The following is a 22,361-nucleotide window of genomic DNA, read 5'->3' as shown; positions in this document are numbered from 1 at the left end:
GAGTACTCCCGCTCTGTCCCACCCAGTACCCATCCTATCACACACACACCGAGTACTCCATCTCTGTCCCAACCAGTACCCATCCTCCTATCACACACACACCGAGTACTCCATCTCTGTCCCACCCAGTACCCATCGTCCTATCTAGCACACACCGAGTACTCCATCTCTGTCCCACCCAGTACTATCTCGCACACACCGAGTACTCCATCTCTGTCCCACCCAGTACCCATCGTCCTATCTAGCACACACCGAGTACTCCATCTCTGTCCCACCCAGTACCCATCCTATCACACACACACCGAGTACTCCATCTCTGTCCCAACCAGTACCCATCTTCCTATCTCGCAGACACCGAGTACTCCATCTCTGTCCCACCCAGTACCCATCTTCCTATCTCGCACACACAGTGTACTCCATCTCTGTCCCACCCAGTACCCATCGTCCTATCTCGCACACACCGAGTACTCCCGCTCTCTGTCCCACCCAGTACCCATCTTCCTATCTCGCACACACAGTGTACTCCATCTCTGTCCCACCCAGACCCATCCTCCTATCACACACACACCGAGTACTCCCGCTCTGTCCCACCCAGTACCCATCCTCCTATCACACACACACAGTGTACTCCATCTCTGTCCCACCCAGTACCCATCCTCCTATCACACACACACAGTGTACTCCATCTCTGTCCCACCCAGTACCATCCTCCTATCACACACACACACACCGAGTACTCCCGCTCTCTGTCTCACCCAGTACCCATCCTGTCTCTGACTGACTGTCTGTCTGTGCCTCTGTCTCTCTCTGACTCTCGTTTTCTTCTCTTTCTATTCCCCCCACAGGATTTATGATCATTATGGAGCCATTTGATGACCGAACTCCAAGTATCAGTAACCCGGTGTTAAACTTCAGGTGACGGCTTCTCCTTCTATCTGTCCGCCCCCACCATTCCCTCTACCTCTTCTCTTCCTCTGGCATTACACACAGCATAATGCCTTCAGCAGCCTGTTAGTAATTAATGAGACGCTTGTTGTTCTGGAGAATTATTTTGTTTATTGAGAATCTGTTCCTGCCTCAAGGTGAAAGACAAACAAAGTTCAGTAAAGGCCTCCATATATTCGTACAAGTCGGTCCTGATTACCCCGGCAGCTCCCAGGGAGGGCTAAAATACGATTAGGCACTTAGGGGCAGATTTATTAAGATGGGTGAAGTGATAATGTGGCTGGTACTTTATCACCGGCCAATCAGCTCCTACCTGTGAAGTTACAAGACAGGTAGGAGCTGATTGGCCAGTGATAAAAAACAGACACTTTATCACTTCACCGAGCTTAATAAATCTGCCCCTTAATGTGAAAAGTCTTTCGCATGTGATAACTCCCATGCAATTTGTCACCTGCAACTCCCGGGGAGCTGTGAGCCGGACTGGGGGGGGGGGGGTTTAGTGTAGCGGAGAGATGGGCAGGAGGAGCCGGGTGCCGTGCCCACATACAAATGAATGAGGGCTTTCTCAGCCAATCAGTGGCTGGCCAGTCATTTGTATGGGTTTGGTTTTAATTTAGATACATTTTTAAGGGGTGAATAAGCAAATATCGGAACAATTTAATTATGTGCATTAAACTCGCAATAGGCAGAATACATCTCCAAAGGCAATGCTGCTACAAAGTAGATTCCTCTGGATCCAGGTCACCTCGATGATAGAAAGCCACGAGGAGGACTCGCTGAACCATTATGGGGTCCTCTTGTGCGGCAGAGGAATCGGGGGGAATCGGCAGATGCAGGTAGGTACCAACACTACGCATTTCGGACTCACTTGTCCTTCTTCAGTGAGTCGTCCTCTTGGCTTTCGAGGTGACCTGGATCCAGAGGAATCTACTTTGTAGCAGCATTGCCTTTGGAGATGTATTCTGCCTATTGTGAGTTTAATGCACACAATTAAATTGTTCCGATATTTTAAATACTACACCGTGATGGCTTTCTGTTATTCACCCATTATGTGAAACCCATATTTTGGTTAACTATATGGACAACGCCATATTCCTTGATGCACCAGATATGTATATTTGATTTGCTATACAAAGGTGTCATCACTGCACGTGAACACACACAAGTAGCGCTAATCGGTCACAGACCCTCCCCGGCCCACCTCTCCGCATCCCCCCATTAGCTTCCAGCATCCCCCTGCCCGGCTCCAGGCTGCACATCAGATTCATCTGTCAAAAACATGAGTTTTTGGTCCAAGTTATCGACCCAATCTGTCAGAATTGGGTCAAATCTGACCAAATCTCACTAGTATATGGGAGCCTTCGGTGTTGTGACAACCAAAATCAAATGTAACCGGGTGAGATTATTCAAATTCCATCCTAAACCTTATCAAAAATCCCCAGATAAATTGAACTGGTTGGCGAGTTAGATCAGTGATATATGTGCATGGTTCTGTCCAAAAAAAGTGTCTAAAAGTAATTGACACTAAAACATTTCCCAGGTCACCCAGCTGGTGCACAGGTGCACTCATTACTCGCTGAGACGTTTCCCAGGTCACCCAGCTGTAGCACAGGTGTACTCATTACTCACTGGCATATTTCCCAGGTCACCTAGCTGGTGCACAGGTGCACTCATTACTCGCTGGCACATTTCCCAGGTCACCTAGCTGGTGCACTCATTACTCGCTGACACATTTCCCAGGTCACCTAGCTGTAGCATAGGTGTATTCATTACTCACTGGCACATTTCCCAGGTCACCTAGCTGTAGCACAGGTGTATTCATTACTCACTGACACATTTCCCAGGTCACCTAGCTGTAGCATAGGTGTATTCATTACTCACTGGCACATTTCCCAGGTCACCTAGCTGTAGCACAGGTGTACTCATTACTCGCTGACACATTTCCCAGGTCACCTAGCTGTAGCACAGGTGTATTCATTACTCGCTGGCACATTTCCCAGGTCACCTAGCTGTAGCACAGGTGTATTCATTACTCACTGGCACATTTCCCAGGTCACCTAGCTGTAGCACAGGTGTATTCATTACTCACTGGCACATTTCCCAGGTCACCTAGCTGTAGCACAGGTGTATTCATTACTCACTGGCACATTTCCCAGGTCACCTAGCTGTAGCACAGGTGTATTCATTACTCACTGACACATTTCCCAGGTCACCTAGCTGTAGCATAGGTGTATTCATTACTCACTGGCACATTTCCCAGGTCACCTAGCTGTAGCATAGGTGTATTCATTACTTACTGACACATTTCGCAGGTCACCTAGGTGTAGCATAGGTGTACTCATTACTCACTGACACATTTCCCAGGTCACCTAGCTGTAGCACAGGTGTACTCATTACTCACTGACACATTTCCCAGGTCACCTAGCTGTAGCACAGGTGTACTCATTACTCACTGACACATTTCCCAGGTCACCTAGCTGTAGCACAGGTGTATTCATTACTCACTGGCACATTTCCCAGGTCACCTAGGTGTAGCACAGGTGTATTCATTACTCACTGGCACATTTCCCAGGTCACCTAGCTGTAGCACAGGTGTACTCATTACTCACTGGCACATTTCCCAGGTCACCTAGGTGTAGCACAGGTGTACTCATTACTCACTGACACATTTCCCAGGTCACCTAGCTGTAGCACAGGTGTACTCATTACTCACTGACACATTTCCCAGGTCACCTAGCTGTAGCACAGGTGTATTCATTACTCACTGACACATTTCCCAGGTCACCTAGCTGTAGCACAGGTGTACTCATTACTCGCTGACTCATTTCCCAGGTCACCTAGCTGTAGCATAGGTGTATTCATTACTCACTGACACATTTACCAGGTCACCTAGCTGTAGCACAGGTGTACTCATTACTCGCTGACACATTTCACAGGTCACCTAGCTGTAGCACAGGTGTACTCATTACTCACTGGCACATTTCCCAGGTCACCTAGCTGTAGCACAGGTGTACTCATTACTCACTGGCACATTTCCCAGGTCACCTAGCTGTAGCACAGGTGTACTCATTACTCACTGGCACGTTTCCTAGGTCACCTAGCTGTAGCACAGGTGTACTCATTATTCGCTGACACATTTCCCAGGTCACCTAGCTGTAGCACAGGTGTATTCATTACTCACTGGCACATTTCCCAGGTCACCTAGCTGTAGCACAGGTGTATTCATTACTCACTGGCACATTTTAAAAGATCTACAGGTGTGCTAATTATTTCCCTTATGAGTCTGTGCAGAGACCTGGAAAACATGAACTGTTGGTAGTTGTCTACCACTGGGTTATGGTATACAGCATGTCCGGCCAACCTGTGGTTTTCCAGTTGTTGTAAAACTCACAAGTGCCAACATGTCCTGCCACAAATTTGTTATTTGAGAATGCTATAATTGTGGCAAGGCATGCTGGGATGTGTAGTCTCATAACAGCTGGAGGGCCACAGGTTGTCTAGGCCTGTGAAAATGGTTGACCTCCACCCCACGTTTTGCGCAGGGTTCTTTACCATCCGTGTGGGCCCCAGATTAGTGTCCTGAGTGTCCCGTTTCATAGACTGGGAACAGTAATAACCATGTAAATATTTACTGTGTGCTCCACAAATGTCTTCTCGCTGCCTCCCTGACAAAGTGGAACCTGATCTGCGTAAAGCTTTGTACACACACTTCGTTTTGCTTTAGATTCGATGTTAGGTTCGATTTTCTATTAGATCTGTACTTTTGCATTAGATATCGAATTCGATTTACATTCATGGTGCATTGTACACATTCGATTTACTGGATCGAATTCAATATTTCCTTGGCTGCCCAGTCTATTTTTCTTTTCGATTTTGAAAAAACGGGAGCGCGCATCAAATCGAATGCAGATCGAAAGTGTCCTAAAATCTATTCAATGTGGATTCAATTTTGCTTATATAAGCAAACAGGGAAAAATCGAAGCGTGTGTACACAGCTTAATATGGATGTATAAGACTTTCCATCTATACCTTAGATCAGTGATAGCCAACCCTAGCCCTCGAGAGCTACCAACAGTGCACATTTTCCAGACAACCTAGCTGCTGCACTCATTAATCACTGACACATTTTAAAAGATCCACAGATGGAGCGAATTAGCTCACTTGTGATTCTGTGGGGAGACCTGCAAAACATGCACTGTTGGTAGCTCTCGAGGACTAGGGTTGGCTACCCCAGCCTTAAATGTTCCAGACTATTGGTTCTACAATTCTCACTAAAGGGAGGATTCAGGACCACTCGATAAGCAGCAGTCGTGCACTGCTTAGCAAGCGGCTTGACGCTGGGTGAACGAAGGAACTCCCTGTGACTCCCTTCTGAAGCATGCGAATGGATGGGTACGCTGACCATAGAATGACATTTCCTTCATTCTCAAATAAGTCAGTCTAAACTGAAATGTCCGAGAACGGGGCGGGTGCTGCCACCCACCCAATGCAGGCTTCGCCATGCCTGCTTTTGCATGGTGGCGCCCAGCACTTTTCTGGGCGCGCCCAGGAAATGCTGGGCATCCCTGTGCGCCATACCCCTGTCCGCCCCTTTTACCAAGCAAACATCCCGGCAACTGTGATAGACCCTGTATAATCGCCCATGCGCAGAGCCACACCATCGGTCCCCAGCATGAATACGCTGGGGACCGAGTGATGAATCACCCCATAAGTGTCATTAATACCCCTTTCAGACATACTGCCCCATACAATCCCAGGTCCATTGCAGGTGCACAGGTATCCCGGGTAGAGCCATTCAGACATACGCTAGTCACTGGAGTGTTGTGTATGTCTGAATGGGGTATTCTTAGTCTTTTGAAGATCCTGAGCTGAGGAATTGTAGTGTGATCCAGCTTGTGATGGTTTTGCCTGTCGATACGTGTCCTTCAGCAATACGCTAGAAGCTTCCGCCAATGTAACTGGCCGTTCCTCACCGCTGCCATTGTATCTTCTGTAACTCTCCTACAGCTGCCTGGACGCATCGCTCGCTATTAAACCAGTGTTTCAGCGATTTCAGTCTGTCGTCATCACTTCTGGGGTAAGAGAGATGTGTGTGTGTGTGTGTGTGTGTGTGTGTGTGTGTGTGTGTATATATATATATATATATATATATATATATATATATATATATATATATATATATATATATATATATATATATATATATATATATATATATATATATATATATATATATATGTATATCCAGTGCGGCGGCACTCTGTAATGACGAGCACTGTTTATAAGCTTCAAACCGTTAATGTAAGCTGCTGTTTGTCTGCTGGTTATTACCGTGCGCCGTCTCTGTATAAGTGTGTAAGTTGTTTTTTTGTTTTGCCCAGTTGTGTATTGTTAGGCGCTGCAGGACCCATGTGGCGCTATATAAATAAATGATGATAATAATCTATTTCCTCTGCAGGGTCCATAGGAGTCACAGTGGGGTGTAGGTGGTAGGTTGACCGAGCACCAAACAGTTGACCGTCCCAGGATGCTGATTCACCAGTTGTTGCAGGCCTGCTTTCAGCAGCCATAACTTATGTGTTTTGTTTTCTGCGCAGCGGAATAGAGTACCACCCACACCGCAGCTCCTGCTACCTCCGCCGGTTACGCAACACCAGTGCCTGGCTTGGTCATTTTGGCAGTGGGTAGCTAGCATCCACCGCTGACTGCCCCGACTACATCCGTAGCATGGAGAAGTCGGGTAAGACGACTCCCGGTTCGCTGGGAGTCGTGTCATTGTAGTCTCGCGCTCCGGCTGTGGAGACTAGTTGGAGGGAGCTGTGTGCAGCGCTAGGGCTGCCCCGTGCCTCTACACTAGACCACCACTGGGATATGATAGCACTGGTGGTGGGGCTGTAGGGCAGGCCAGCCATCCCAGGGTATAATATAGCATGCCATAGGAGGAAGTATAGGAGGAACTCCTCCAGGTTTCCTTTGTCTGGGCTGCTCCTCCCTCCTATTTTCAGTCTGCAGCAAGTCTCTGGGATCGCTGGGTCCGGTCTCCCCCAGGACCAGGTTGCACAGAGCGCTAATGCTACCAGTCACTGCAGTCTCTCCATATACTGTTTCTGCATTGTGCTGTAGATCCTTCCTGTCTGATACATCTATCCTGTTTCTACCGACCCCTACCTGCTGGTGTAAAGTAGGGTATAAGAATATATACTTTACATTGTTTGTCACATGGCAATATTGGGATTTATCTCTCTGGGATTCTCTATCATCCTCCGCCACACGTTGCCGCCATTCGCACTATTAATAATCGCATATGACCTAACATATGCGATTATTAATGCAAAGGAGAGCTGTCCTTTGCGTTTTGGGTGCGGGTCCCCCCTCCCTCCCTGCACCCTTACCTGGCTGCCAGGGCTCCGCTTCCTCCTCCCTGCACCCAGAAGAGGTGCAGGGATGAGGAGGTCACTGGTCCGGGCAGCACAGCAGGAGGCTGTGGAAGGGGGCAGCACGGATTGGCGTGAAGGGTAGCCCATAGGCTTCTGTGGGGTTACGCCATGCAGAACTGGCATAACCCTCCTGCAGTGAAGCCCGGTGGTGGGGCTTTGCTGCATATGAAAATTCTGTACAAACCCTGAAAATTGGGTTTTTACAGCATTTTTTGTTTGGAGCATCTCGGCCCTGTGCTCCTTACTCTGAAGGTTTATCCCATACTAAACGGACCATTTACCCCCTGCCCAATTAGTGGCTGTTCCCTCCGACCCCACACAAGAACCACGCTGGTCTTACCTGCATCATTAGCGCATCCTTTTATGGGATTTCCACCACACTTCTACCCAGGGGTTAAAGTGAGGGGGAACGGGGTGGAACTGAGTTCCCCCGCCTCCTAATGGTGAGGTGGAACATTTTAACCTCCGCATTGGCCCTCACAGAAAACTATTGTAGTTTGCAAGGAAATGCCAAAAACCCTACCACTGGCCCTGTCTCTGCCTAATGGGGGTAGGGGAGGGGGTGTAATTAGGTGGCATAGAGAAATGAGTTCCCCCACCTCTGCATGACCACTTTATGCCCTGCTTCTACCATACTGGACCGATGTCGCTAGGTTACATACCTTCGCAGCCTAGCGACTAGGTCAGTGCCCCCCCCGATGAAATTCTGCGTGCGCAGACCCCCACCTTTGGAAACGGGGCCAAATTCTGCCCCTTCTGAACAAGCCAGAATCAGGGAGTTGGTGCATTGATCAACATAATGGCGCCCATACACTTGTGAGATCTATCTTACAATCGATATATCTTATGCCAATCGCATGTGTCACCCGACGCGGGTTTTAATCTTTAATTTCAAGATATTATCTGTTGCACATCATAGCTATCGAATCGCATGTGTTTTTTTAACACGTGATATATCGCAACATGATGTGCGATTTCCCAGTTTATTTAGGCCAGCCCTCATTCCATCACCTGCAATTTATCGGATGATTGTATGTACATCGAATGCCCAAATAACACTTGTGATGCGATTTATCGCATGGGGAGCTTCAAGGGAAGTCGCAAGCGTGATATCGCATCACATTCCATCAAACAAATGTATGGGCACCATAAAAACCTGTCCCGTGGATAAGGTGTCGGTAACGGAGACTTCTGATGTCATCTGATTATCTTCTGGACACTTCATATAATGTCCACCTTGTTGTTTGTTGGATATTCTAAGGAAATTAGATTAATCTTTTCTCTTTCATCTATCCTGGTGACGCAGCTTGACCTTGGGATGTAGGAGGATACAAAGGAGCCAGGCAACTATGCTAAACTTTTAGAGGCAGGCTCCTCCCTTCTGCCTCCCAGCATTCCTCAGTTTCATTTAGATGCCCACTGGAGTGGGTGCTATGCTGAACAGGCTGCGTGCAGCAGCCAGAAGAGAGATAGCTAGGTGCTTTTTATTTTATTCATTTTACACTTAATTAGGGCAGGAACAATATGAGGATTAGCGTCCTGTGCGCAGGGAGACGCTGCCTGGTCTCCCTGTGCAGCGCTTCTGGCTTCTATGGAACAGAAGCTTCCTGTTCCCGGGGGACCCCTGAACCGGCTCCCCGCAGTGGGGAACCTAGAGAACGAGCGCCCCCACGATGGTGGCCGCCATCTTGGATTGGGCTTACAGGCTGGACTCCATTTAGGAGGGCGCAGCCTGTCACATTAGCCCAGGACTGGGCGATTCCAAGTGATCCCCAACAGAGGGGGAGGCACTGGGAATAGGAGAAGATGCCTTTGGGAGCGGTCTACAGGGGTTAGATGGCACCAAAGAGCTGTGGCAGGGACATTGGTCTCTTCCTGCACTCTGTGTTTGGCACCTTTTGGAAGCACTGGGCTGCGGAGCTGAAGGTTTTCCTACACAGTGACCAGTTTCTCCTGAGCCACGCTGAAGTTCCCCAGCAGACAGATAAGTACACGGCATACTTTGGCTCAGTACTGTCGCCTGACATTTTGCACTGTGTTTTCAGTAAACATGACAGAGAGGCATTCTGCTGGTATGGGAGGGGGAGTGCTGGTCCCGGTATCTTGCTGCAAGATTTGTGGCTAACACCAGAACAGATGGCTAAGGGGATATCTGCCCTGTTTGTGATGCTGTACCCAGAGGAGCCTTGCTGTCTTGGGCAGATCTGTTACAGCCTTAGTACAGGTTTTAAACAGACAGAGGGATGAGATGGTAAAATCACCTAGACCCTCATCATCCTCACAACAGTCCCTTAGTTCCATTCCTTTATCACAAGGGGAACCAGCCCTTCTGCAGGTCATGCGCAGGGAATTCAAACGTTTTAATGCTCTTATGGAGCAGTTTTCTAGTCCTGAACAATCCTGACAGTCTGTAGCCTCTCTCCGTATCCTGAATGTGGATTCTGCGGAGGAGGGAGAATGTGGGCCGGAGAAGTACTGGGACAATGCAGATAATATTGACATTCCGGAACCAGGCATTGAAATTCCCTGTAGAAGATAAATCTCCTGTGCAGGGTGTTTTCAAACGGCAGCGCAGAGACGCTCGGATGAGGGAATGCAGGATTTGTTAAGTGGGGCTTGGAAAACTCTGACAAAAAGATTTTGGAGCCTATACCAGGGTTGCCGACTTAAAGATTCTCCTCTCCGGGAGAAGCCCGGAGAGGAGAGTTTCATCAGCCGCTCAGGGGGCGGGGCTTACGAGTGACATCACTAAGCCCCACCCCCATGTTGTTAAAGCAGTGAATTCAGTGATCTCCGTGGAGGGGGCGGGGCTAAAATGACGCAATTTTGCCGTTTTAGCTCCGCCCCCTCCTCTGAGACCCGAGGATTGCGGCATTTTAATGCCGCAATCCGGGGGTCAGCGGGGGTCCCCCCTGAATCTGGGAGGGTTGCCCACCCTTCCGGGGGCCGGGAGGGGATACCCTATTTTCGGGAGGCTCCCGGAAATTCCGGGAGGGTCGGCAACCCTGGCCTATACCCAATGCCGGAGGAGCATGTTAAGTTGTGGGAAAATGTCCCATTAGTAGACGCTTCAGTTGCCAGACTACCTAAAGCCGTGGTTCCCAACCCTGGTCCTCAAGTACCCCAACAGTGCACGTTTTCCAGGTGCACTCATTATTCAGGCACATTTGAAAAGATCCCCAGGTGGAGCTAATTACAGCACATGTGATTCTGTGTGGTGACCTGGAAAACATGCACTGTTGGGGATACTTGAGGACCAGGGTTGGGAACCACTGATCTAAAGCCACGCTCTTACCTGTGCAAGGTGGGGCAGCATTTAAAGATCCAGTTGACAAAAAACTGAAGGGCTGTTAAAAAGCCACATTGGAGGGAGTGGGTTATTCCCTCAGACCTGTAATTGCCTCCGCATGGGTGTCTTAGCCCACGCTATCATGGCTTTATACACTTTGTTCCGGCTTACAGGCAGACACAGAGGCCTTGGCTTTGGCTGAAAAGCATAAAGCAGCAGCTGAGTACATGTGAAGCTGGTGAGGAAGCTGTCAAAGTGCTTTCTAGTATCTCAGCGGTGTCTGTTTATGGCTCAAAGCTTTGGGAGGCTGACAGCGAGTCCAAATCCTTAGAAGCACTGGCATTTAAGGGAGAATTATTATTCGGCTCAGAATTGGAAGCCATTATAAGACAGGCTACAGGAGGGAAGAGTACTTTTCTTCCCACGTCAGGAACAAAGAATAGCTCTTCCAGGTTTGTAAGCATTTATTGAGGGTATGAACGGAGATTAAACCTTATCCCCTGTAAAGAAACCTTGATGAGTATATGCCTTGTTTTATATATGTAAGCATACATGTGAGTTTAGATCCTATTTGTCGACACGTGGTGAACCTTAAAGAATAAACCGGAACACACTGGGTGTAAAGGAACAGATACAGCATCCATCCCTACTTGAAGATTGTTGTGTAGGACTTTCGGACTGATCCATGTATATTTTCTGTATTTTCATGGAGTGTGGAAGAAAGAAGGAATAGACGGACACCCTTAAATGACTATCGGAATTTTATTGTGCGGTAGGACCCATATATCTGAGTACTTATTTAACCTATTTTTGGGGCCCTTCACCTTTCCATTTTTGTTTCTCCTGTGGTCGTTCAGACAATGATTAGGGCAAGAAAATGTGTTTATTCTTTGGTCCTCAGGAGGCGTAGGGTTGGAGTAGCCTGGCACCAAACTGGTTAAACCACAGATTCTCAAACTCGGTCCCCACACAGTGCATGTTTTCCATGTCTCCTCACAGAATCAAAAGTGAAATAATTAGCTCCACCTGTGGATCTTTTCCAATGTGTTAGTGAGTAATTAATTTATATACAGTTTCTTATATAGCATAGCAAATTCTGGATAAATGGTGGGTATCTCATGCCAGGCTCCAGTCCCAGATGATAGTTCTAACCCTGGAGGTGTGCCTTTCGCTGTTCAGGTGGCTTCTGGATCAGAATCTCAGGGCAGGAAGGATATTTGGATTCTGGAGTGGGTCATTCTCACAACGGATGTCAGCCTCCACGGATGGGTGGGTGTCACTTGTCAGCAGCACTTTCATTGGAGTAGGCTGCCTAACAACCTACTGGAATTACGGGCGATCTTCTGGGCTCTTTAACTGTCTGGAAGAGCAATTGCTCCAGGGCACACGGTGCAGGTACAGTCTGACATTGCGATGACGGTCACTTATATCCATCATCAGGGTGTCATTTGCAGTTGGTTGGCTATGGCGGAGACCTCCTGCATCTTCCAGTGGGCGGTGAAATGGATTCCTGCTCTGTCAAGGTGGACTTCTTGTGAATGGAGGCTCCACCTGGAGGTGTTCCAAATGCTGTTCCGACGTTTGGGCAGACCAGATGTGATCTGATGGCTTCTTGCTACAATTACAAAGTTCTGAGATATAGGTCTCGGACCCGGGACCTTGCATTGTGGATACCTTGTTGGTCACATGGTCTATGGGTTGGCCCAGGAGGGTTTGGTACTCCGATCGCCAGGCTCTCTCTGTGGAACCTCCAATACGTCTGCCTTTGGCGTTTGGACGAGCGGCATCTCAGGTGTTCAGTAAGCTGTGATATTTGCAACTTGCCGAGCCACCCTGAATCGGGCCCTTTGGTCCTCCAGTGGCTCTGCGAGATCGTTCCCTGGTTCTCAGAGATCATATTGTTTTTCTGGTGGCCATAGCTTCAGCTAGGAGAGTCTCGGATCTCTCTGCCATTCCCCATTTTTGATATTTCACCTGGATACGGCTGTCCAGACCAGACCGGGTCACCTTCCCCAGGTGGCGTCGAGGTTCCACTTGAATCAGGGAATCGTTGTCCCAGCCTACAGTAGGTTGGGGGTTTCTGCGGAGTGGTCTTCCCTGGATGTAGTCCGGGCTCTTCAGATCTATGGACTAGGGACCTTAGAAAGTCTGATGCGCTGTTTGTTCAGTATGGGTTTCACAAATGTGGTTGGCCTTCTACTAATCAGACCATAGCCCTTTGGCTTTGTTGTGTCATTCTGAAGGCTTACCTGAACTCATCTCTCCTGGTTCTGTCAGGAGTTCAAGCTTATTCCGCTCAGTCTGTGGGTGCTTCATGTACTGTTCGCGGTGGTTTCCCCAGATTCTAATGGATCTCAGGCGAGTCCCCACACTAAGGCCGGTTTCACACACTCCGGCTCCTGCCGGACGGTGAAATCCCGAACGGCCAGGGAGCCGTGCCGCACACATTAGTTGTGAATGGACACTATTGTGTCCATTCACACGGGACGGCTGCCGGGCTGTGGCCATCCCCTCCATGATAAACTACTGTGTGCGGCACGGTTTCCTGACCGTGCGGGATTTCACCGTCCGGCAGGAGCCGGAGTGTGTGAAACCGGCCTTAGGGTGCTGCTTTAGTCCCAGCATCAGTCCTGTGTCTTCTGAGGACCGAAGAATAAAGGTAGATTTATGTCTTACCTGTTAAATCTCTTTCTTCTAAGTACTCGGAAGACACAGGGATTCCTCCCTGCCGCACCGGCTTCAGTTATTAATTGCTGTTTTCATTGTCCCTTTGTTGTGTGGACAAGAATGTTTGGGTTCCAGTAGACTGGAGACGTTTGTATGTGGTTCTCCTTTTCCTTCCTGTCTCCTGCCTTGAGGTGGCCATACATCAGAAAGACCGGTCTTACAATCATGATTGTGTCCAATTTTCCTTCAACTCCCCGGCAGTCCTTGGTGAGTTTTGGACACACAATGTACTCACAATCTGTCATACAATCCATCAAACAATCCATCTGCTGCATGATTGTATGATTGAAGCTTCATTTCAATAGGGGGCTGGCCTACTAGGATCAAAAGGATAGGAGTACCAAATATCCATTTTTTTTCAGAGTAGTTACATAATTGTGCAAAAGGACGACCACCGCTCTCTTCAGCCGCCCGCCCGTCTGACGCTTGGATACTTCTGCGGCTCCCAGCATCTTCACTGCCACGATTTTCAGATGGGGGTTTGCAGAGGGGTGGAGCAAAGCCGGGGTCAGTTAAAGTATTATAGATAGACCAAATGTGTGTGTGTGTGTATGTGTGTGTGTGTGTGTGTGTGTGTGTATATGTATATACATACATGCATACATACATACATACATACATGCATACATAACAGCAGAGTAGAGTAGGGGTGGGGGAAGCTTTGATGTCCCACAGGTGGTAGGGGGTATTATATCAACCGCTCAGCATGTAGGGCCTGGATCAGTAATTTCCAATAATTACCCCTTTACTGCACAGATGGTGGAAGATGAGATGGGGGCATTGGGCTGAATGAAGGGGTCCTGATACATAACTTCCAGGGTGGTAGAGGATGTTTAATATGCAGAGGAGGGGTGTATAGTGGAGTGGGCTTATTATTCATAATTGTCTGGTGGGAGGACAGCTTGCTTGACTGCAGATATCTCCAGTTCCAGGAAATAGATTTCTTAGATTTTAATGGAATTAAAAACTAGAGGATCCCACCTATCAAATGGTATTGGGGACTAGGAGATCAGATTTCAGGAGGCAGAACAATCTTCCAAGGGGTATATAACACTACATACCAGGTGTGTGGAGCTGGAGCAGTAACCAGCTGCTGGAAGGCTGATATCTCTGGTTCTGGGCACAGTAGAGACAAGCTACTAGTGTCCATCAAAGGGGGAGAGTCTCAGATTTTGGAATATACCCTCAGAAAAACTCTGTCAGACAGAAACTGAAATATCTGACTGGGGAGAGCAATTAACAGGCTTGGATGGGGACCACTGCTTTGAAGTCAGATATCTCCGGTTCCCCAGGGCCGATTTTTTAAAATTCTTGTACCCATGGAAAGAGGGGACCCTCAGCTTTCAGAGTAGGGCCCTCAGATTCCTCGGGGGGGGGGGGGGTTCTGGGTACTCAGAACCCCCCCCCCCTCTGTGTCACAGGACTCTGGTTGTATGAGCCATCTAAAGACAGATTGCATGTACTTAAACGCACATGCAATCTGCCCCCAATCACAATTGATCTTACGTGCAGCACGTCAGATCAGCAATCTTCAATCTCCAGGGGCCGGGAGATTGTATGATTGTGTACAAACAATGTGCACACAATCTGCATACAATCCATTTTACAATCATTTGAGATTGTATGATTGGGTACAATATCTTTCTGATGTATGGCCACCTTTTGGACTTGCTATCAAGAACTGGCTGACTGGGGAAGGAGGAGCCTGGGCTACCAAGGAGGCAAAATGTTTAACCCATTTGGGGCCAGGCTATTCCAACCAGCAGCCTTGTGTCTCCTGAGGACCCAGAAGAAAGAGATTTTACAGTTAAGACCTAAATCTCCCTTTCTTCCCGCATTTACTATTGTATTTGTCATACTTCCTTCCAGTGGTGCATTGAACATACAATACAAGAGGACAGATTCCCTCTGTACTTATGTAGTATCTGGACGCCCGATTATCGCATCGCATCCGACCAAATCGCATGCGATGCGATGGACCCGATTTTCCATAGGATTCTATGGGAAAAAGGGTCCTTTTCATTTCCCCACTATCCAACTACGCATGGAGTTGGATATAAACCTGTGGCGAGCGGAAGCGGAATACTTTTTAACGAATCCGCGTCCCCTCGCGGGGCACGCTGCGCTCGCCACAGGTTTATATCCAACTCTATGCGTAGTTGGATAGTGGGGAAATGAAAAGGACCCTTTTTCCCATAGAATCCTATGGAAAATCGGGTCCATCGCATTGCAAGCGATTTGGTCGGATGCGATGCGATAATCGGGCGTCCAGATACTACATAAGTACCATTCCCTCTTATACTTTTTGGATTCCCTAAGCGAGGCTGGCCAGATGGCTGCCCATGACAATATCCGAGGCGTATACAAGAGCAAAGTCTGCCCACTCTACTCGATCTGTAGGTCCTTTATGGGCAGAACACCAATAGCTCTGCAAAGCTGACACTTTGTCCTTTTATTAATATTGTCAATGCCTTTGTTACTCATGAGGCTTCCTTTTGGTGCAGGGGTGTCCTCCCCACTCAGGAGCGTTCCCTCCCTTAATTTACTACTGTGGGACATCCCCAATATGACTCCTGTTGATAACTTTAGACCCTGCGGTGGTAAAAGGGCATTGTGCGAACCTTACCATGGTTAACTCCTTTTCCTCGAGGTGTATAGGACCCACAGGACCCACACTCAATGCACCTGACTTTTGGGGTTTTATTGTTTTTATTGTTACCGGTTTCTCCTGTCTGTGTGTGTGAGAATGGGTTCAAATTAACCCTAGAATGTCTGTGTGTGCGTGTACATGTGGTAGGGAACATAGATTGTAAGCTCCACTGGGGCAGGGACGGATGTGAATGCTCAAATATTCTCTGTACAGCGCTGCGGAATATGTGTGCGCTGTATAAGAAACTGGTAATAATATTCTCTGTACAGCGCTGTGGAATATGTGTGCGCTATATAATAACTGGTAATAATAGTCTCTGTACAGCGCTGCGGAATATGTGTGCGCTGTATAAGAAACTGGTAATAATATTCTCTGTACAGCGCTGCGGAATATGTGTGCGCTGTATAAGAAACTGGTAATAATATTCTCTGTACAGCGCTGTGGAATATGTGTGCGCTATATAATAACTGGTAATAATAGTCTCTGTACAGCGCTGCGGAATATGTGTGCGCTATATAATAACTGGTAATAATAGTCTCTGTACAGAGCTGCGGAATATGTGTGCGCTATATAATAACTGGTAATAATATTCTCTGTACAGCGCTGCGGAATATGTGTGCGCTATATAATAACTGGTAATATTCTCTGTACAGCGCTGCGGAATATGTGTGCGCTGTATAAGAAACTGGTAATAATATTCTCTGTACAGCGCTGTGGAATATGTGTGCGCTATATAATAACTGGTAATAATATTCTCTGTACAGCGCTGCGGAATATGTGTGCGCTGTATAAGAAACTGGTAATAATATTCTCTGTACAGCGCTGCGGAATATGTGTGCGCTATATAATAACTGGTAATAACATTCTCTATACAGTGCTGCGGAATATGTGTGCGCTATATAATAACTGGTAATAATAGTCTCTGTACAGCGCTGCGGAATATGTGTGCGCTATATAATAACTGGTAATAATAGTCTCTGTACAGCGCTGTGGAATATGTGTGCGCTATATAATAACTGGTAATAATATTCTCTGTAAAGAGCTGCAGAATATGTGTGCGCTATATAATAACTGGTAATAATATTATCTGTACAGCGCTGCAGAATATGTGTGTGCTATATAATAACTGGTAATAATATTATCTGTACAGCGCTGCAGAATGTGTGTGCTATATAATAACTGGTAATAATAGTCTCTGTACAGTGATGCGGAATATGTGTGCGCTGTATAAGAAACTGGTAATAATATTCTCTGTACAGCGCTGTGGAATATGTGTGCGCTATATAATAACTGGTAATTATATTCTCTGTACAGCGCTGCGGAATATGTGTGCGCTATATAATAACTGGTAATAATAGTCTCTGTACAGCGCTGCGGAATATGTGTGCGCTATATAATAACTGGTAATAATCTCTGTACAGCGCTGTGGAATATGTGTGTGCTATATAATAACTGGTAATAATATTCTCTGTACAGCGCTGTGGAATATGTGTGCGCTATATAATAACTGGTAATAATCTCTGTACAGCGCTGCGGAATATGTGTGCGCTATATAATAACTGGTAATAATAGTCTCTGTACAGCGCTGCGGAATATGTGTGCGCTATATAATAACTGGTAATAATAGTCTCTGTACAGCGCTGCGGAATATGTGTGCGCTATATAATAACTGGTAATAATATTCTCTGTACAGCGCTGCAGAATATGTGTCCGCTATATAATAACTGGTAATAATAGTCTCTGTACAGTGCTGCGGAATATGTGTGTGCTATATGATAACTGGTAATATTCTCTGTACAGCGCTGCGGAATATGTGTGCACTATAAAAGAAACTGTTAAGGAATATTGGTACAGTATATACAATTATAATTTATTATCTCATCCTGTCCTGGGCTTGCTTACACAACTAGGTCTGGGGTCACGGTGTGAAGGAGGTGGACTGGAGCATCCTGGGACTAAGAAGTCTTATGGTGTGTACACACGGGTAAATCTGCACGAGATTATAACTGTGTGGTCAAAATCTCATCGGGATTGCATGGGTTTTTAACCCTTGCGATCCCGATACGCGTTCACGTATTGCAAGCAGAAAGTCTTGGCTGCATTGACTATATATTGGCGATCTGCATTATATAGTAAAAGTTGTATGAAGATGGCATGTATGCCGTGCGATGTGCTCCCGATGCGATCTGATTGCATTGGGTCGCATTGCACGGTAGTGCCCGGTCAACCTTCCACCTACACCCCAATGTGACTCCTATGGATCTTATGGACCTCAAGGAAAAGGAGTTAACTATGGTAAGTCCACCAAATTCTCTGTACAGCGCTGCAGATTGTGTGCATTATATAAATAATAACTCCCTTTTATTGGCTCTATGTATTTTCTTCTCAACGTTGTTGTATCTGTTAATATAATGTTAGTTACACCATGTTCCTGTAATCCACAGACTCTCTCCCCTTTGGATATTTACCCCAAAATCTTGGACTTTCGACCTGTTACAATGGCAACATTTACGATGACTCTCGCCCGTGTGTGTCTCTGTCCAATGGTAAGTGGGGTGCCAGGAGGTGATTCACAGGCTGTGAGCGGGGAGTGGGGGATAGGCAGACACAGACATTACACCGGGAGAGAGCAGTAGTATATGTGCCTGGGTTACACCGGGAGAGAGCAGTAGTATATGTGCCTGGGTTACATTGGGAGAGAGCAGTAGTATATGTGCCTGGGTTACAGCGGTAGAGAGCAGTAGTATATGTGCCTGGGTTATACCGGGAGAGAACAGTAGTATATGTACCTGGGTTACAGCGGGAGAGAGCAGTAGTATATGTACCTGGGTTACAGCGGTAGAGAGCAGTAGTATATGTGCCTGGGTTATACCGGGAGAGAACAGTAGTATATGTACCTGGGTTACAGCGGGAGAGAGCAGTAGTATATGTACCTGGGTTACAGCGGGAGAGAGCGGTAGTATATGTGCCTGGGTTACACCAAGAGAGCAGTAGTATATGTGCCTGGGTTACAGCAGGAGAGAGCAGTAGTATATGTGCCTGGGTTACAGCGGGAGAGAGCAGTAGTATATGTACCTGGGTTACAGCGGGAGAGAGCAGTAGTATATGTGCCTGTGTTACAGCAGGAGAGAGCAGTAGTATATGTGCCTGGGTTACAGCAGGAAAGAGCAGTAGTATATGTGCCTGGGTTACAGCAGGAGAGAGCGGTAGTATATGTGCCTGGGTTACAGCGGGAGAGAGCAGTAGTATATGTGCCTGGGTTACAGCGGGAGAGAGCGGTAGTATATGTGCCTGGGTTACACCGAGAGAGCAGTAGTATATGTGCCTGGGTTACACCGGGAGAGAGCAGTAGTATATGTGCCTGGGTTACAGCGGGAGAGAGCGGTAGTATATGTGCCTGGGTTACAGCAGGAGAGAGCGGTAGTATATGTACCTGGGTTACACCGAGAGAGCAGTAGTATATGTGCCTGGGTTACAGCGGGAGAGAGCAGTAGTATATGTGCCTGGGTTACAGCGGGAGAGAGCAGTAGTATATGTACCTGGGTTACATCGGGAGAGAGCGGTAGTATATGTGCCTGGGTTACAGCGGGAGAGAGCAGTAGTATATGTGCCTGGGTTACAGCGGGAGAGAGCAGTAGTATATGTACCTGGGTTACATCGGGAGAGAGCGGTAGTATATGTGCCTGGGTTACAGCAGGAGAGAGCAGTAGTATATGTACCTGGGTTACAGCGGGAGAGAGCGGTAGTATATGTGCCTGGGTTACATCGGGAGAGAGCGGTAGTATATGTGCCTGGGTTACAGCAGGAGAGAGCAGTAGTATATGTGCCTGGGTTACAGCAGGAGAGAGCAGTAGTATATGTGCCTGGGTTACAGCAGGAGAGAGCGGTAGTATATGTACCTGGGTTACAGCAGGAGAGAGCAGTAGTATATGTGCCTGGGTTACAGCGGGAGAGAGCGGTAGTATATGTGCCTGGGTTACAGCAGGAGAGAGCAGTAGTATATGTGCCTGGGTTACAGCAGGAGAGAGCGGTAGTATATGTGCCTGGGTTACAGCGGGAGAGAGCGGTAGTATATGTACCTGGGTTACAGCAGGAGAGAGCAGTAGTATATGTACCTGGGTTACAGCAGGAGAGAGCGGTAGTATATGTGCCTGGGTTACAGCAGGAGAGAGCGGTAGTATATGTACCTGGTTTACATCGGGAGAGAGCAGCATCATATACAATACATACATGATATTATGTATGTTTATAAGCCCTTTCCACCCCTGAATTATGTTACCCATCTATTATGCAAATATTTGTATATGTCATAATGGCGGAAACCAGCGCCGAACCTGCTCTAGAACTTATAGACCAATAATGGTTTTACTGTCCCAAAGGTTGTTGGCCGGGGAAACGATCAGGTAGCGATGAGCTCCAAGTATGAGACAAGAGAAGATCTGGGTAAGAGATTACTATATATTCTGCATTATGACACTGCTGCCCTGGAATCCAGTTCTTACTTCTCCTGTCCCTCTGACCCCTCAGCCGTCATGCGCAACTATGGGAACCTTCTCCTGGAGATGTCGGCTGTTGTCCCTGATGGAATCGTGGGGTTTTTCACCAGCTACCAATATATGGAGAACATTGTGGCATCGTGGTACGAACAGGTAACTTACACAGCCCCTAGTGTCTACTACAGAGGTAATTACATCACTGCGTCATTCTGTGTACCCGGCTATATAGCTGCACAGCCCCTAGTGTCTACTACAGAGGTAATTACATCACTGCGTCATTCTGTGTACCCTGCTATATAGCTGTACAGCCCCTAGTGTCTACTACAGAGGTGATTACATCACTGCGTCATTCTGTGTACCCGGCTATATAGCTGCACTGCCCCTAGTGTCTACTACAGAGGTAATTACATCACTGCGTCATTCTGTGTACCCTGCTATATAGCTGTACAGCCCCTAGTGTCTACTACAGAGGTGATTACATCACTGCGTCATTCTGTGTACCCGGCTATATAGCTGCACAGCCCCTAGTGTCTAATACAGAGGTAATTACATCACTGCATCATTCTGTGTACCCTGCTATATAGCTGCACAGCCCCTAGTGTCTAATACAGAGGTAATTACATCACTGCGTCATTCTGTGTACCCGGCTATATAGCTGCACTGCCCCTAGTGTCTACTACAGAGGTAATTACATCACTGCGTCATTCTGTGTACCCTGCTATATAGCTGTACAGCCCCTAGTGTCTACTACAGAGGTAATTACATCACTGCATCATTCTGTGTACCCGGCTATATAGCTGCACAGCCCCTAGTGTCTACTACAGAGGTAATTACATCACTGCATCATTCTGTGTACCCGGCTATATAGCTGTACAGCCCCTAGTGTCTACTACAGAGGTAATTACATCACTGCATCATTCTGTGTACCCGGCTATATAGCTGCACAGCCCCTAGTGTCTACTACAGAGGTAATTACCTCACTGCATCATTCTGTATACCCTGCTATATAGCTGCACAGCCCCTAGTGTCTAATACAGAGGTAATTACCTCACTGCATCATTCTGTATACCCTGCTATATAGCTGCACAGCCCCTAGTGTCTAATACAGAGGTAATTACATCACTGCATCATTCTGTGTACCCGGCTATATAGCTGTACAGCCCCTAGTGTCTACTACAGAGGTAATTACATCACTGCATCATTCTGTGTACCCGGCTATATAGCTGCACAGCCCCTAGTGTCTACTACAGAGGTAATTACCTCACTGCGTCATTCTGTGTACCCGGCTATATAGCTGCACTGCCCCTAGTGTCTACTACAGAGGTAATTACCTCACTGCGTCATTCTGTGTACCCTGCTATATAGCTGTACAGCCCCTAGTGTCTACTACAGAGGTAATTACATCACTGCGTCATTCTGTGTACCCTGCTATATAGCTGCACAGCCCCTAGTGTCTACTACAGAGGTAATTACATCACTGCGTCATTCTGTGTACCCGGCTATATAGCTGCACTGCCCCTAGTGTCTACTACAGAGGTAATTACATCACTGCGTCATTCTGTGTACCCTGCTATATAGCTGTACAGCCCCTAGTGTCTACTACAGAGGTAATTACATCACTGCGTCATTCTGTGTACCCTGCTATATAGCTGCACAGCCCCTAGTGTCTACTACAGAGGTAATTACATCACTGCGTCATTCTGTGTACCCTGCTATATAGCTGCACAGCCCCTAGTGTCTACTACAGAGGTAATTACCTCACTGCGTCATTCTGTGTACCCGGCTATATAGCTGCACAGCCCCTAGTGTCTACTACA

The 22,361-nt window shown here is 47.4% G+C and overlaps 1 protein-coding gene across 1 annotated transcript in view; it reads left to right on the top strand.

Moving 5' to 3' along the window:
• ERCC2 (ERCC excision repair 2, TFIIH core complex helicase subunit) overlaps window positions 1–22,361 on the top strand; it is a 104,717-nt gene that overhangs the window by 38,905 nt on the left and 43,451 nt on the right. The window contains exons 13-17 of the mRNA XM_083160434.1: window positions 846–915; window positions 5,953–6,022; window positions 18,493–18,594; window positions 20,428–20,491; window positions 20,576–20,697. Coding sequence (XP_083016560.1) covers window positions 846–915; window positions 5,953–6,022; window positions 18,493–18,594; window positions 20,428–20,491; window positions 20,576–20,697 — 428 coding nt within the window. The remainder of the gene's footprint in view (window positions 1–845; window positions 916–5,952; window positions 6,023–18,492; window positions 18,595–20,427; window positions 20,492–20,575; window positions 20,698–22,361) is intronic.

This window comes from Crinia signifera, chromosome 9 (assembly GCF_055691185.1).
Source record: "Crinia signifera chromosome 9, ASM5569118v1, whole genome shotgun sequence".
NCBI classification, from domain to species: Eukaryota; Metazoa; Chordata; class Amphibia; order Anura; family Myobatrachidae; genus Crinia; species Crinia signifera.
This window is presented reverse-complemented; position numbering and strand designations above follow the sequence as displayed.